General features: G+C 40.8%; 1 gene segment (V, D, J or C); it reads right to left on the reverse strand.

The window, feature by feature from the left end:
• Positions 1–215: 215 nt before the first annotated feature.
• On the reverse strand, positions 216–5,950 carry LOC146548544 (Ig kappa-b4 chain C region-like). The segment is given in 4 exon segments: positions 216–969; positions 3,834–3,870; positions 5,608–5,727; positions 5,885–5,950. Coding segments are annotated over 4 exon segments (552 nt in total).
• Between the last annotated feature and the right edge of the window lie 11,922 nt (positions 5,951–17,872).

A 17,872-nucleotide genomic window follows, 5' to 3' on the forward strand; every position in this document is an offset into this window, starting at 1 on the left:
ACCTGCACTGATGTTCTGAAAGAGACATTTTTAGTGTCTCCTATGTTGATAAAGAAAGTTTAGTTTTTCTTTGGGTTATTTTATCAATTCTGACTTTGAAGAAAACCAGGACGGGTCTCATCACGGGTCACATGCAGGTTACAATAATCTGTCACCATGTTTTCTACTTCTTCTACACCCAACAGCAAAGATCATCACAAAGTCCAACATGATGGAAAATAATGCAGCTGCAAAAGACTTTAAAACTATTTATAACAGGGAGCAGCTGTTGGCTGTGATTCTATTTTTAACTTATTGCTTTTTCTTTTCTTTCTTTTAGTTGTTTTCATTTTTTTACATTTACACTCTGATGTGATACAGCACATGTGATTCTCTCAGTCAAAGTTACTGAAGCAGAGATTTTCAGTGTATGGAAGCATCACTGCTGAAGCTGAAGGATGATTATCAGACAGAAGAGCAGCTGAATGGAAACACATGAAAACCACTATTTGAAGACCTCAGTTTTTATTTGAAGTATTAAAACCATCAACAGTGCCACAAGCATGAAAACATGAAAACTATCAAAGCAATACAGACACAGAGGGAGCAGACTGAGAGAAGCTGCAGACTAAAGCCAGTATCAGAGTCCCAGTGAGTCAGCTCAGGACTGGGAACACTGGTCTGTCATCAGAGTCTCTGAGAGTGGAGTGTGGGAGCCCTGGGTGGCCTCACAGGTCACAGAGCCCACCTTCTCCCACTGGTCTGCAGGGAGCCTCAGGGTGCTGCTCCAGCTGTAGTGGCCGTCATTCTGCAGCGCCCCGGGGCTCCTGCTCTCCTCCCAGCTGATGCTGCCACTGCCATCCACCTTCCAGGACAGCCTCCAGTCTGAGGGGAAGCCCTTGTTGGCCACACACATGACTGTAGCCTTCCCCTGCTGCAGCTCCTCACTAGAGGGCGCCAGCACGGTCAGGGAGGGGGGGACTCGACCCACTGCAGAGAGAGAGAGAGAGATGTTAGAGAAACTGGGAGTTTGGGTGAAACTGCTCTTCAGCTGTTTCACTTCTCTATCCGAGATTGGTAACCATGGTAACAGACAGGCTTCACTGCTGAACCATGGCAACAGACGAGTTTCAGTACCAAAGATAAAAATATTAAAGCGTTTCTTTGACTTCTGATGGTCTCGTCTGTAATATGTGAACTATTTCTTAGTTCTACAATTACAATTAAAATAATCAGAAAAATAAATTTGTCAGAATTTTATCATAACTCAAAAATTAAACAATTTTGTATGTAAAAATGGAAAAAAACAAACAATTTTTTTTTGGTATATTTGGGAAAAATAAAAATAACTTAATTACAAATTAAATCTCATAAACTGAGCCCAACGTGGTCAGCATGCTTTTAGAGCCGGGGTGGGCAACTCCAGGCCTCGAGGGCTGGTGTCCCTGCAGGTTTTAGATGTGTCCTTGAACCAACACAGCTGATTTAAATGACTAAATTAGCTCCTCAACATGTCCTGAAGTTCTCCAGAGGCCTGGTAACGAACTAATTATGTGATTCAGGTGTGTTGACCCAAGGTGAGATCTTAAACCCGCAGGACACCGGCGCCCGAGGCCTGGAATTGCCCACCCCTGTTTTAGAGTATGGTTAAATGGTAACCATATGGCAGTATAGTAATTTTAAATCTTCATCAAAGGCGAAATGAAATGGATGACAAATTATTTGCAGATACTTTGGCAAAAGGTTAAAACATAGAAACAAAAATGTGCCATCTATGAACTGTTTTTGAAGAAAAAATTCTAAAAAAAAGTTTTAAAAATTTAAGTTTCATTGAAAGAAAATGCTCAAAAAGATTTTAGTGTGAAATAATAACGGCATCATAATTGCATAATTTGTAGAAAACTGTGCACTTTTCTGTTGCACTGTCTTGTGTCTGTATCACTCTGTTCTGTTTTTGTAGTTCTTGTATACTTGCACTTTATTATAGTCCTATGTTGATTTACTGTTATATGTAGCACCAGGGTCTTGGAGGAACGCTGTCTCATTTCACTGTGTACTGCACCACTGTATATGGCTGAAATGACAATAAAGCCACTTGAACATGTTACATGTCAGTCGTGACTTGAGTGTGTTCAAAGCAAAAGGAGATAAAAGACCACAAATAAGCTGATTATCAGTAAACCGCCTGACATAACACAACACTCATCCACAAGAAAAACTGGCAAACAACAACAACAACTGGTAAGCTGCCTGAGTCGCACACAGCGGAGTGCCCGCGGAAAAATAAAATGTCTCTGTTATGGGTCGAATATTTCACATTTCTATCAAGTAAATTATTCCATGCTGTGTTTCAAATTAAACTGAAGAGTCGTGAGTTCATTAGTCTTTGGTGAATAAATAATGACATCGTCTAATATGCCATGTGTCGTTGTTTCTCTCAAGCTATATTTACCAAATTTGGACTCTTTTAACTCTAACACATCGATCCAAATTCACCCACAGATGTTCAACTGTCTTAAAGTCTGAAGGACTTGAAGGACACTTTATATGATTTATGTCAAAGAACAAGTGGTGTCATGAAACGGCTGAGCAGGCAGGCAGGAAAAGACTCAAATGCAGACTCCCAGAAACAGGATGTAAAATCAAAAACCAGCTTTATTTGCTGAATGGAAATACAAAACAAAACTAGACTGGGGGAAGTATAAACTACAAACACAAAGAGGCACACAGGGAAACACAGCCATGAGGGAGGACGCAACACAGGACTGAGGGAGACGCTGACCTAAATACACAGAGGGATAACGAGAACACACGAGGAACCCAGCTAACACGAATAACCACAACGAGACAAAACGACCATGGAAACACAAGACCTTCACAATAAAACAGGAAACATGATGCGGGAGCGCAGAAGAGGCAGACGAAAGGGAGTGAGGGAACACGAGGGAGAGAGCAGACACGACGGGCTGGGAAACATAGATAAACATGACGGAATGAAACACACGGAGGAGAAACAAGGCACAAGAACTCACACCACAATATAAACACAGACACACAGAGGGAGACACAAAGGGCAACGACACAAGGGGAAATCTAATAACCAAATCTAAACAGAACAATGCAGGCATTAAAGAATGATCCTTAACATAAACAAGTAGACTTAACATAATACAAAAAAATGACAAAAACACAGGAAACGCAAACCGCTTGGTCGAATGAACCAGGACAATGACAAGTGGTCTTGAATCATTTCAGCAAAATGCCCCTGCAGGAGAAAAGCCTTCACATCTCCTCACTGCACGAGTAAATTTTGACAAAATTTCTCATCTGTCTATAAATCATGAAGGGTTCATGTGAGTCACATGCCAAATATGCCATGACAACTCTTTTTAGACACATCACATTGATCCAAGTCTCTGCTGGAGTCAGTCAGATGATTTCCATAGAGAGGCACTTTGCATCAGCAGCACCATGCTCCAGTGCTCTGGGAGAGTTTATAGTCCTGAGAGTTGAACACTGGATGACTGACAGCTGTCCTTCATCACAACAGAAGCCACAGAAATCCTCCTCATCAAAAACATGACTTTGATCTGCGTCCTCATCTGGACTCTCCTCTGCTGCTGCTTCACAGGTAAAGTCCAGAGAATCAAACTCCTCTCCTCTATCAACATCTGTCCCTCTGAAATGAAGCCCACAAAACCATGAAGCTGCTTTATGTTTTTGTCTCTGTGTCCTCAGAGTCCAGAGGACAGATCACAGTGACTCAGCCTGGAGCAGTGAGCTCTGCTGTGGGAGCAACTGTGAGCATCAAGTGTAGGACCAGTCAGAATGTTAATGTTTATAGCAACAATCACCGTTTAGCCTGGTACCAACAGAAAGATGGAGGAGTTCCTAAACTGCTCATTTATGCTGCTAGCACTCAAGCATCAGGGATTCCAGCTCGTTTTACAGGCAGTGGATCAAACTCTGACTTCACTCTGACCATCAGTGGAGTCCAGGCTGAAGATGCAGCAGTTTATTACTGTCAGAGTGTTCACTGGCTGAACAGTCAAGCTGTGTTCACACAGTGAAAAACAGTCGTACAAAAACCTCCCTCAGTCAGACTGAACAGAAAGTGAAGTGACTGCTGCAGCTGGAAGATACTGCAGAGACTGATACAGTTCACTGAGGACACACACACACACACACACACACACACACACACACACACACACACACACACACTTTATATTGCTGAAATATTTCTGCTTTCAGAATAAATTAGCGTCAAAACATCCATCCATACCTTTACTATCTGCAGTGTCACATTCAGGAAGTGAATAAATAACAAGTCATAAAAAATGTCACTAGAATGAGCACATTGAGGCTTTTAATCTTCATTGAGAATAATATGCTCAAATATTTAGTGTGAACTCTGTAAACACAATTGCTCGTGGAAAATAATGTAGTGATTTAAAATTGAGGACTTTACTGTGTTTGAATAGTTATGATTGATAAGGACGATCATATTCACAGAATTACTTTTACAGCTGATATTGTTGGAAATGCACGAAACCTTTAGAATTTTAAATGATGTGACATCTCATGCTATTAGTATCGTCATCAAAAATCATCCTGAAAAATATTTGCTCATAGGGGGCTCTCTGATTGTTGGGGTTGTCCTGTATTCTTGTAAGTCTTTTTTATGTTACAATAGTGACTGTTGTGAGTTGATGTTACATAAATAAAACTGAATTGGACTGAACTGAATATTTTTTAGTTCCCACAACTGTTTCACAAGGAAAACCTGTAGAAATAAAGTGTTTCTGAAAAGTAAGATGGTAGAAAGCTTTTATTTTGAAAACATCCAGGAACTAATGAGTTTGTTGAAAAAGTGGATTACAGTGACTTAAAGGGAGCAGGAGAGCATACACTTTGAAATACTGATGGATTATGACACAATTATGATATAGAGATTTCCAACAGTGCCTGAATCACATTAATGTTTATAGTTTGAGCTGCTTCAAAATGCCTTTGACTTTTAATTATCAGTTTTCTCAAGTTTCATTTCATGCAAAAGTTGACTTCATGAGTCAAGCAATGTGTCTTATCCTGACATTTTCACTCTTGCATGAAGTTTAGTTAAGTTCTGCTCTGTTCTATTAAAATATCAGAATTATTCAGGACCAGGTGTCATGGTCTACGTGCCTGCCCGGTCGGCCCCACAAGGCTACATTTGCTGTTTCTGTTCTCTCCCTCTCTGCCTGGGCGGAGCTCACTGTGGGCTCCCGCCCTTGGCCCACACACACACCTGACAACAATCACCTGTCATCACCGGGAGCACTATTTGAGGCTGGAACACAGATCCTCTCGTCGCTGGATGATTGTACTACTGACGTTAGTGTTCTCACAGCTCCTGTGGACTTGTGCTTCATAATTTGTGATTTGTGATTAGTTGGTGACTTTCCTTCTCTTCTGCCTCAGATCTCCCCCCCCCCCCCCGGACCTGCGATCTCCCTGCCGTGTGAACGTGTGTGAGTGTGAGCAAAGAAGACGTGAGCGAGTGTGAGAGAGCTACCCTGTGATTCCCCGGAGTTTTGGATCCCTTCACTGTACATATATTGCACTGGCACTGTAAATAAACTACACCTTGGAGACACCTAACCGCTCTGCGTTTGAGTCCCTGTAACCAGATCGTGACACCAGGAGCATGTGGGTCCATGCAGATTCAGGACTAAGTGAAGAGGATGGTGGAGCCTCTCTCAGATGCTATTGGGAAAAGAGACAGGATACACCCAGGATAGATAAAGAGATGGACAACCATTCATACTCACATTTTCACGTTTGATCAATTTAGAGTCACTAGTTAACATAACCACAGTATCTGCATGTCTTTGGATGTGGAAGGAAACCGGAGAGAGCCCACAGAAACACTGGAGGAACCTGCACCCTCCACAAAGAAAGTCCCCAGCCTGGATGAACCCAGGACCATCCTGCTGTTAAAGCAATAAGTGTTAAAGCTATAACGAGAATCACAAAATGATTTTTCCTAAGCTTTGCTGTCATGTCCTAAATAAAATAAACTACCTCACTGCGGGTTAGCATAATACTCGATAAAACACAAACTGGAAAAACACAGTATTTATGACATGTAAGTGAAGTCTCCCTGTAGTCTTCCAAAGAATATAAAAGCATATTTTAATTTTAATTTAATTACATTTTAATTGCAGCAGCTTCTTCAAACTTCTTTCCTATGGTAGAAAGGTGATTACTTGGGTTAAGATACCCCCCACCAAAAAAATTAAACCAAAACAAAAAGGAAAGGAAAGAAAAAAGCTTGAAATATTCCCAAAAAGAACTGCAATAAACTGGTAGATCCACTTATAAATGATTCTTCAGACCAACTGAATCTGTCTTACAGTCAGAGCATTTGCATAGAGCGGCACTTTGCATCAGCAGCACCATGCTCCAGTGCTCTGGGAGAGTTTATAGTCCTGAGAGTTGAACACTGGATGACTGACAGCTGTCCTTCATCACAACAGAAGCCACAGAAATCCTCCTCATCAAAAACATGACTTTGATCTGCGTCCTCATCTGGACTCTCCTCTGCTGCTGCTTCACAGGTAAAGTCCAGAGAATCAAACTCCTCTCCTCTATCAACATCTGTCCCTCTGAAATGAAGCCCACAAAACCATGAAGCTGCTTTATGTTTTTGTCTCTGTGTCCTCAGAGTCCAGAGGACAGATCACAGTGACTCAGCCTGGAGCAGTGAGCTCTGCTGTGGGAGCATCTGTGAGCATCAAGTGTAGGACCAGTCAGAATGTTCATGCTTCTGGAAGTACGCACTATTTACACTGGTACCAACAGAAAGATGGAGGAGTTCCTAAACTGCTCGTTTATTGGTCTATCAATCGATATTCAGGGATTCCAGCTCGTTTTACAGGCAGTGGATCAAACTCTGACTTCACTCTGACCATCAGTGGAGTCCAGGCTGAAGATGCAGCAGTTTATTACTGTCAGAGTTTTCATGTTATCAACAGTCAGTATGTGTTCACACAGTGAAAAACAGTCGTACAAAAACCTCCCTCAGTCAGACTGAACAGAAACTGAACTGACTGCTGCAGCTGGAAGATACTGCAGAGACTGATACAGTTCACTGAGGACACACACACACACACACACACACACACACACACACACACAGAGTTAACTTTATTCAAACTTTGTAGAAAATTTCAAAACGATTCTGTCAGGTTTATATTATTGGATTGTCATTTATGCGTAGAAATATTTGCTCATATATGCTTAGTTTTACAATCAATTGCATATTGAAAGAGGTTTGATCCTGAGCAGTCTGTAAAGACTCTGCGTGCCTTCCAGAGTGTTCTGGCATGCACACTCACATTCTGGGGGCATGAGAGAGGTCGTACCTTCCTTTATTGTTTTATGGTATATCAAACACACCAATATCCGTTTTAGTTCAAGCGCCTTTTGTTTAGATGAACTGCTGGACTTCCAGACCAGCAGGATTAGGGAAGTCTTTATGGGGTCACATCTTGACCCCCCCCCCCCCCCCCCCCCCCCACACACACACACACACACACACACACACACACCTACACACACACTTATCTAAGACAAAGTGAGTCAATGTGTGATATGTAACATGTAATCCTAATGACTTTCTACCTCACCTACACCGCTTCTCTGAGATTTTAAGCACTTTCGGTCCCTAGTTAGAACATATAGTTATTAAAGTTACATAATTTTCTCAAAGATCAGTAAACTTTTTGGCTGACGAAAACAAAAAATGTGCATGCTTGCACTCTCTGTAATGTACAGATTTCTGTACACAGAGTAGTGAGAAAGATTCAAATGCCAGCACTCAGTAAGGTGCAGTAAGTGCTGAATAATTGTACTTTTTCAATAGTAAGTGTTGTTTTTTGATGCTCACTAAATTATGTAAAAGTGTATTACATCCTCGGTGTAACAAGAATTTGTCTCCCGACTCCAACTCCACCCAAGAATAAGCCAAAACCAAAAACAAGTGTAAATGCAGTACACCCATTTATTAACTTTGGCAGTGAGCTGTGCCAAATTATTGAAACAAAAGATTTCTAAACATCCCTAATCTGTTTGTTCAGTGGGGGAGGCCCAGGAGAGAGGGGTGATGTGGCTGTCAGTCATCTGGTAGTTAAGAGCTCTCTGTCCATCCAGTTTTCCAGTTTGGGAACAGGAATCAGTCAACCCAACCACTCAGCAGGCACCTGTGAGGGACGAGAGAGAAACACCCACACATACATCCTCTGATGGGAAGAGTCTGTCACGGCGGGGTGCGCCAGTGTGAAGAATGAGGTAGACCCAGATGCAGACACAGTGGAGACAAAACGTAGTTTCAAAAATAAAGCGAGCCTCTATCTGATTCAAAGAAAAATACAATTTATAAAAACTATATAATAAAGATTATTCCTCAAGCATTTACATTATAGCCATATGATGAATAACTGATTATAGTGAGTGCTTCAGTAACAGCTGATCAGCACGTGTGTGTAATACCACACACAGGCCACAAGAGAGCAGCACTGTTATACAGCTTTACAGACACGTCCACGGCTGATCAATTGAAAGGTTTATTGTACTTTATTAATAAATTAAATGCTTTACATGTGACACATTTCACAGAAGTCGAGCTCAATAAAGAAGCTTCAAGAAAAAAGCATAGAGTCAAACCAAGGACATTACTCCTGCAACATGAGCATTGTCTACGCAGCCAGAGGTATTTATCTTAATTTTAATTAAAATCATCAAAGGTTGCTGAGTTTTCTTCTGATTTTCAAGCATTTTAGTTTTATACAAATGCTATAACTGTATTTATGACTTAGCTCAGTTTAAAATGAGTTTTAACTGACAGATTTGCTTCATCATTTTAAGGGATGAAGGGTCCTGTCCTGGCAACGTCTGACTAGAAACTAGAGCAGCAGATGAGTCACAGAGTCCCTCCTTACTCAGTATTATGTTAACAGTCTTTACAGAAAGACGTTTAGACATTTAGAGAAATTAGGATTACAGGAAAAACTGATAATTTAATTCATTGTGATTTTCAACATATTTTGGTTGGCTCGTGTGATGGGGCACATAATCAATGGTGGATCAATGTCCCTCTTAAGGGGAAACTCCCACTGGGGCTTAAAATCTGGGACTTTCCACCATTTGCCTTTTAGAACCAAAGAAACTTCTCGGATGAAACATCCTCAAGAACTTACAGAGGTCCAGTCGCTTTATTTCCAGACTCCTAAGATAAATAACTAATAACACATTTTACATTGATTTATGAATACTAAAGTATAAGTCCACGGTCATTAAGTGTGATCCTTTACATTAATTTTAGCCAGACGTAATGAATCCTATGTGAAGTGTGTCTCTGTTGAATATGGTCCAGTGGGTTGTACCTTCACTTACTTTTAGTCTGCAGCAAATCTATTAGTATATTTACTTATAAAGATTGTGTTATTCTATTGTGTTATTGCATAATCAGCAATTATAGGAGAATTTTTTCTTAAATAGACAAATGTGCACAAATTCTAATTATTAAATTACAGAAATGAAAGATTAATAACTAATGATATTTTCTTACTATCTGAAAAATTTACACTTGGTGAAGTATTAACATTTTTGCGTTTTTCATGCAAATTTTTGTATATGGATGGATTACTGTGCAAAAAAAGGCATTTCCATAGAGAGGCACTTTGCATCAGCAGCACCATGCTCCAGTGCTCTGGGAGAGTTTATAGTCCTGAGAGTTGAACACTGGATGACTGACAGCTGTCCTTCATCACAACAGAAGCCACAGAAATCCTCCTCATCAAAAACATGACTTTGATCTGCGTCCTCATCTGGACTCTCCTCTGCTGCTGCTTCACAGGTAAAGTCCAGAGAATCAAACTCCTCTCCTCTATCAACATCTGTCCCTCTGAAATGAAGCCCACAAAACCATGAAGCTGCTTTATGTTTTTGTCTCTGTGTCCTCAGAGTCCAGAGGACAGATCACAGTGACTCAGCCTGGAGCAGTGAGCTCTGCTGTGGGAGCATCTGTGAGCATCAAGTGTAGGACCAGTCAGAATGTTTATGTTTATAGCAACAATCACTGTTTAGCCTGGTACCAACAGAAAGATGGAGAAACTCCCAAACGTCTTATTTACTACACTAGCACTCGACAATCAGGGATTCCAGCTCGTTTTACAGGCAGTGGATCAAACTCTGACTTCACTCTGACCATCAGTGGAGTCCAGGCTGAAGATGCAGCAGTTTATTACTGTCAGAGTCTTCACTATCCTAACAGTCAGTGGGTGTTCACACAGTGAAAAACAGTCGTACAAAAACCTCCCTCAGTCAGACTGAACAGAAACTGAAGTGACTGCTGCAGCTGGAAGATACTGCAGAGACTGATACAGTTCACTGAGGACACACACACACACACACACACACACACACACACACACACACACACAGTTAACTTTATTCAAACTTTGTAGAAAATTTCAAAACGGTTCTGTCAGGTTTATATTATTGGATTGTCATTTATGCGTAGAAATATTTGCTCATATATGCTTAGTTTTACAATCAATTGCATATTGAAAGAGGTTTGATCCTGAGCAGTCTGTAAAGACTCTGCGTGCCTTCCAGAGTGTTCTGGCATGCACACTCACATTCTGGGGGCATGAGAGAGGTCGTACCTTCCTTTATTGTTTTATGGTATATCAAACACACCAATATCCGTTTTAGTTCAAGTGCCTTTTGTTTAGATGAACTGCTGGACTTCCAGACCAGCAGGATTAGGGAAGTCTTTATGGGGTCACATCTTGACACCCCCCCCCCCCCCCCCCCCCCCCCCACACACACACACACACACACGCACACACTTATCTAAGACAAAGTGAGTCAATGTGTGATATGTAACATGTAATTCTAATGACTTTCTACCTCACCTACACCGCTTCTCTGAGATTTTAAGCACTTTCGGTCCCTAGTTATAACAAATAGTTATTAAAGTTACATAATTTTCTCAAAGATCAGTAAACCTTTTGGCTGACGAAAACAAAAAATGTGCATGCTTGCACTCTCTGTAATGTACAGATTTCTGTACACAGAGTAGTGAGAAAGATTGAAATGCCAGCACTCAGTAAGGTGCAGTAAGTGCTGAATAATTGTACTTTTTCAATAGTAAGTGTTGTTTTTTGATGCTCACTAAATTATGTAAAAGTGTATTACGTCCTCGGTGTAACAAGAATTTGTCTCCCGACTCCAACTCCACCCAAGAATAAGCCAAAACCAAAAACAAGTGTAAATGCAGTACACCCATTTATTAACTTTGGCAGTGAGCTGTGCCAAAATATTGAAACAAAAGATTTCTAAACATCCCTAATCTGTTTGTTCAGTGGGGGAGGCCCAGGAGAGAGGGGTGATGTGGCTGTCAGTCATCTGGTATAAGAGCTCTCTGTCCATCCAGTTTTCCAGTTTGGGAACAGGAATCAGTCAACCCAACCACTCAGCAGGCACCTGTGAGGGACGAGAGAGAAACACCCACACATACATCCTCTGATGGGAAGAGTCTGTCACGGCGGGGTGCGCCGGTGTGAAGAATGAGGTAGACCCAGATGCAGACAAAACGTAGTTTCAAAAATAAAGCGAGCCTTTATTGCAGAAGAAAAAACATAAAACTAGGGAAACTAAGGAGACGATGAACACTGTGTTAACAGAAGGCTGTGACACTCAGTGAAAGAACTACAACAAAACTATGAACACTGAGTAAACTAGGACACACAGCGGAACAATGAGGTAAACCCATGAATACTGTGGTGAGGTTAACAGACGATCTGACACCGACTGAGCAGAAACACACGGATTAAGTACACATAAGGAATGATCAGGGGAAGCGGAATCACATGGGAAACAGCTGACAACAATTAACATAATGACAGGACAGGGGACGTGAAGCTAAATACAATAAACACAAAACACAAGGATCCTTCAAAATAAAACGGGAAACATAACGAGACCCAGACATGACTGGAAGTAGACAAACAAAGAAAACTTGGACATGAAACATGACAGATAAACACACGAAGACTTAACACAGAAAACTTCACACAGGGATGAGACAAATGGGGAGCTTGAAAAATCATGAATTAAAAGTGTAACCCAGGCGTGACTGAATGTAACTCGATAAACTGAAATGAAACTAGACTGAAAGGAATAAGAAAACATCAAGAAACTCAGAATACTGGGTCACATGACCCAGGACCATGACAGAGTCACCCAAATAAACACACACACATATGACCCACATGATTTTCGATCATAAGAGGGGTAGAAACGTGAAGGCCACAAGTTCAGTCTGTGGATTTTACCTTCAAATCCAACAGTATTAATTACTATTAATTACTCTCAGTACAGTCAGGCTGACACAGCTGATGACTTGGACTGGGGGCTTCCCAGAATCCCGGGATGGAATGAAACTAACAGCTGGTCCGTTGTCCGAATCGAGTGGGTACATGCAACATACAGTGCCGCAGCTCGGACGGGCCACAGAGAAAGCAGCCTCTTAGTCCAAACCTTCAGTGGGAGCTGAGTGCAGCTCAGTGGTTTTTCAGGCCTTTTTAGTATCGTGCTGTCCAATGCATTTGTTCCTTTTACGAATGAACCAGGTGGTTGATTCGGACGGTCCTAAAGTTTCTGCTCTTATGTTTATTTTGTTATTTCCTGTGGTGATGATCTCTTTGGACCTCATATGGAGAGTAATTAATTATCAATACATGCAATTATTTTACTTAAAATCAATCAATCATCTGTTTAATTAACAGGTCTTATCTGTCCATGAACTGGCTTTAAAAAACAAAGACGTATCCTTGTGGCAGTCTGTTCAAACACATTCCAGATTTTAGAAAACTGACTTTGAGACCTTTATTCAGTGGTATGTTAATTTGATTGATCCATTATTAAACAGCATTATGAGACTGGTCCAAGTCTGTGTTGGAGTCAGTCTAGGAAAAAAGTCACACCAAAAGGTTCATTGCCTCAATGGTGTCATTGATCACTTTTATAGCAGTAGCTGAATGAATGTTTAATTCTGCTTTTAATTCACATTACCAGATTGTGTATCAGGAGAAGGCTTAAAGGTCCTGGATAAAGTAATAAATAGAATAATAAAAAGCTACCAACCCAATTACATCTCAAAACATGTTGGAAACCTGTGAATTCACATTGCAAAGACTAATTATGCAGTCGTGCTGGAGTCAGTTCATTTCAATAGAGAGGCACTTTGCATCAGCAGCACCATGCTCCAGTGCTCTGGGAGAGTTTATAGTCCTGAGAGTTGAACACTGGATGACTGACAGCTGTCCTTCATCACAACAGAAGCCACAGAAATCCTCCTCATCAAAAACATGACTTTGATCTGCGTCCTCATCTGGACTCTCCTCTGCTGCTGCTTCACAGGTAAAGTCCAGAGAATCAAACTCCTCTCCTCTATCAACATCTGTCCCTCTGAAATGAAGCCCACAAAACCATGAAGCTGCTTTATGTTTTTGTCTCTGTGTCCTCAGAGTCCAGAGGACAGATCACAGTGACTCAGCCTGGAGCAGTGAGCTCTGCTGTGGGAGCAACTGTGACCATCAAGTGTAGGACCAGTCAGAATGTTGGTGTTTGGAAAAACAACCATGTTTTAGCCTGGTACCAACAGAAAGATGGAGGAGTTCCTAAACTGCTCATTAAGTATGCTAGCACTCGACAATCAGGGATTCCAGCTTGTTTTACAGGCAGTGGATCAAACTCTGACTTCACTCTGACCATCAGTGGAGTCCAGGCTGGAGATGCAGCAGTTTATTACTGTAAGAGTTACCACAGCCCATATGTGTTCACACAGTGAAAAACAGTCGTACAAAAACCTCCCTCAGTCAGACTGAACAGAAACTGAAGTGACTGCTGCAGCTGGAAGATACTGCAGAGACTGATACAGTTCACTGAGGACACACACACACACACACACACACACACACACACACACACACACACACACACACACACACACACAAAATGAAGTGATTCATCACAAATTTGTGTCCTACATCGCATGTATGTTGTGTTCAACTTTCAAATATATATTTAACTAAAGAACAAATGTGGGCCATTAACCCTTTAAGACCTACCATAGAACCAAGTCCGCCAGAGCTTATATTATATTTTTACATGCTGTGGAGCCATTTTTTGGAGCATTTCAAGTTGCTATACATCAATACAACCATTATAGCCCATATTTTAATAATATGTCTGCATTAAGTGCATAGTAATTACATAAATTGCAAAAAAGTGCAATAAACTACAAAAAAATTTAAAATCGTTTTTGTTTTTTTAACATATATTTCTAGTTAGAGAAATTTAAGAGGCTTATCCCTCAAAACTGTAAATACAAAAAAGTTGCACAAACTAGTTTCCCACCAAAGGAAATTTATTTTGAGTGTTTTCATAGTTTTATTTTTGAGATACACCAATTTTCATATACTACAGGAAAAACGAAAAAATATATTATAGTGCAAATTTGCAAAATAACAGCATGTGCATCAAAATAAACTATTTCCAGCAGTGCAGTATGAGTCCTCAGCATCCCAGAAACGACACAGAAAGTCATGAAGTCAAACATAACTTTTAAAAACACAAGTATAAGCTCACGAGGCCACGATGGTAAAAAAACTACATTTCCGCAAAATGACGTCACTTCCGGTTTCGGGCAGGTCATGCGGTCATGTGATAGTTCGCGCTGATGGACGTAGGAAGTGTTACAAACAGCTGATCGGATCGGCAAAGCTGTTTCTGTAATATTATGTTTTTGTTGCTACAAGCGCTTTTTATGCAGTTTTTGCAAAGCTGTATGTGGAAGGAAACTGTGACTGAGGACAAGCTGATGGCATCAGATGTAAGTACAACTCCTCCGGTTTCATATGCAAAAAAAATTATTGCGCTAGCTCACGTGGTTGCAGAGCTACCGGGATTTAAAAATAGTTACGCAAAATGGAGCGTGTCCGCTCCTACCGGTTCTAAAGGATTAACAGATACCAGGATAAGTCTTGTTCATGACCTTTGACCTTAGAGCAAACACTGAATCTATATCAAGATAAAATAATCTGAATCCAAAAAGCTGAAAATGTTCCTGATCAGTGAGGCTCAAAATAAAAACAACACACCTGTGAATTTAAGTGTAAACATATCATCAAACATGAACATGAGTGAAAAAGCTGTTATTGAACCGAAGGTGTTTTTTCATAGTTTGTTCATGTCATCATTCATTTAATCTTCTCCGTGTTCGTCAGTGAAATTAAAACTTTGTTCTTCAGATTCTTTCTAATCACTCCTTGCATTCGTTGACTCTCCTGTCTGTGAGTTCTCCTCAGAACAAACAGCTCATTAGAGACACTAAAGACTCTTTCTTCTTTAGACTTGCTTTGTAGTCTGGTGAGACTGTTTCCATGGCAACCAGGTCCCAGCATTGCTTCATGAACCAGTCTGTCTGGTACAGGTGAGCAACACCACCAACAACCTACCACACACATTTAAATAAACATAAAAATAACCTGAACAACTTTAAAACTCCTTTTTCAGCTTTTGCCAAAATGCAGATCTCCTTAATGGTTCTTTCAGCCTGTGTTTTATTTTACCAGTGTAAAATAAAGACATCATGTTGGAGTGCAGAGTTGGTCTGAATTCTTGTAAATGAAACATATATTCATCAAGTGCAGGTTTGTAGATTTGAATAAAATTAAATGTCTGATTCAACCAAAATTCACTTTGCAAAACATCTTTATTACCTAAAACATGAATGTTGTCATTATGAGAAAGAAAATAACAGTTTTAGTCTTTATTTGTTCTTAAAAAGGAAAGGTGGAGAGACAGTTACAGAGTTGAGAATGAGAGCATTAAACCAGTATCAGGTTGAGTCAGGTCAGGACTGGGGACACTGGTCTCTCCTCAGTGGCTCTGAGACCAGAGCCTGGCAGCCCTGGGTGGCCTCACAGGTCACAGAGCCCACCTTCATCCAGCGGTCTGCAGGGAGCCTCAGGGTGCTGCTCCAGCTGTAGAGGCCGTCGTTCTGCAGCACCACGGGGCTCCTGCTCTCCTCCCAGCTGATGCTGCCACTGCCATCCACCTTCCAGGACAGACTCCAGTCTGAGGGGAAGCCCTTGTTGGCCAGACATGTGATTGTTGCAGTCCCCTGCTGTAGCTCCTCACTGGAGGGGGGCAACACTGTCAGGACGGGACGGGCATCACCTAGGAGACACCAATCAGCTTAGAGCACAGGGAGCACACAGCTGTCAATCAAACCACAGACAGTCGGACACCTTTACTGTAAGAGCTGATTTTCTCCGTTAAGAAGTTTCTGTCAGGTGTTTTTTCTGCTCCACCAGTCATTCACTCACACATTGTTTCACTTCCCTTTAAGAAACCTCTCATGCATATCAGCACAGAGAGAATCATCACACAGTTTGAGCTGAAATATGTTCAAACTACACTGGAAATAAAAGAAGCAGATGTGGAAACATTTACAAAACAAGTTTAAAATCATCAATATTGTACATGACTGACATTAATATTAACTGGAAACAAATAAATAGAATAAATTAATGAATTCAGCGAAACGAAATCCACTTCCTGTATATCTAAAACAATTTTTAAAATTCACACAAACTCAAAGTAATTTCAAACAATACTTGAAAGTTTTTCTTCTTTATATTATTGTTAGATTTTTTTTCAGTTTAATTTGACTGAAATGTAGACATAATATTTTGACAGAGCAGATCTGAATTATCCTCCACGACACAAGAGGATGATAAAAAATTCCAGCATCAAACTTATTGTAAAGCTACGTGCTTTTCTCTTAAAATCAGAAGAGAAATTGTTAAATGCACTTTAATAAAAAGACAGTATTTGATAGTAAACCAGAATAAACTTACGTCCAACATCCAGTCTGGTTCCTCCACCAAAAGTCCACCACAGTGATACAAACTCATTGAGGCGCCGTACAAAAACCTCTGACTGTAGAGAGACACGGCTCTCTGACTCTGAAACAAACAAACTCAACTAAATAATTCACTGTTTGCACAGCAGCCATGACTCAGCTGATGTGACTTCTTCAAATATCATCATACAATGTTAGTTTAAATACAGTTCAATCCATGAGCTTTTGGACGATCACATTTTTTTGTCCTGTCCCGTTCGGCACTGAAGCAATCAGAATTATTGTCTGAAGGCCAAGAAAAATTCTCAACAGATTTATTTTCTCAAGTGAATCAGTGCCATACTGGTCCACTTGATTGATCTTCATTATTTTTTATTTTTTATTTTTTTTAAATGATTAGAATTGGAACAGATATAACCGGGGGATCGTAAAGACAAAGACAGATAAGAGAAGTTTAAGAAAAGGAGAGGGAAAGAAAAACAGAGGGGAAGAGGGACAGTGAGAAAAGACAATGAAAACCCATGAGATCACCTGCTGGAAGAAAAAGAAGAAAACAAGCAAAAAGAGAACAACACAGTAGGGAGACCACAGCAACAACCTAGATAAGCATAAGTAAGAGTAAATAATAAAGACTGAATGCTACTGAGCAGCACAAAAGACCGACAGCAGACGATATGCTTAGAGGCAGCATCCAAGGAAGACGGTGAGTGTCTGTGCACACCTGTGTGCGTGAGTGCGCTTGTTTCCAAAAGGTTTCTCCATGTAACTATCTAATAGTAATTGTGGGGAGCCATAGCACTGCCCCCCAGGACATGGAGCAAGCACGGAGGACATCCAGGACCCAGACATCTAGATTCCCCCCAGAGCACAAGAGCCCAAGCAGGACCACTGGAGGGACAGCCGCCTCCC

The sequence above is a fragment of the Mchenga conophoros genome, linkage group LG22, assembly GCF_057382185.1.
Source record: "Mchenga conophoros isolate Kocher_MC1m ecotype Shallow Benthic linkage group LG22, M_conophoros_male_GT1.1, whole genome shotgun sequence".
NCBI lineage: Eukaryota > Metazoa > Chordata > Actinopteri > Cichliformes > Cichlidae > Mchenga > Mchenga conophoros.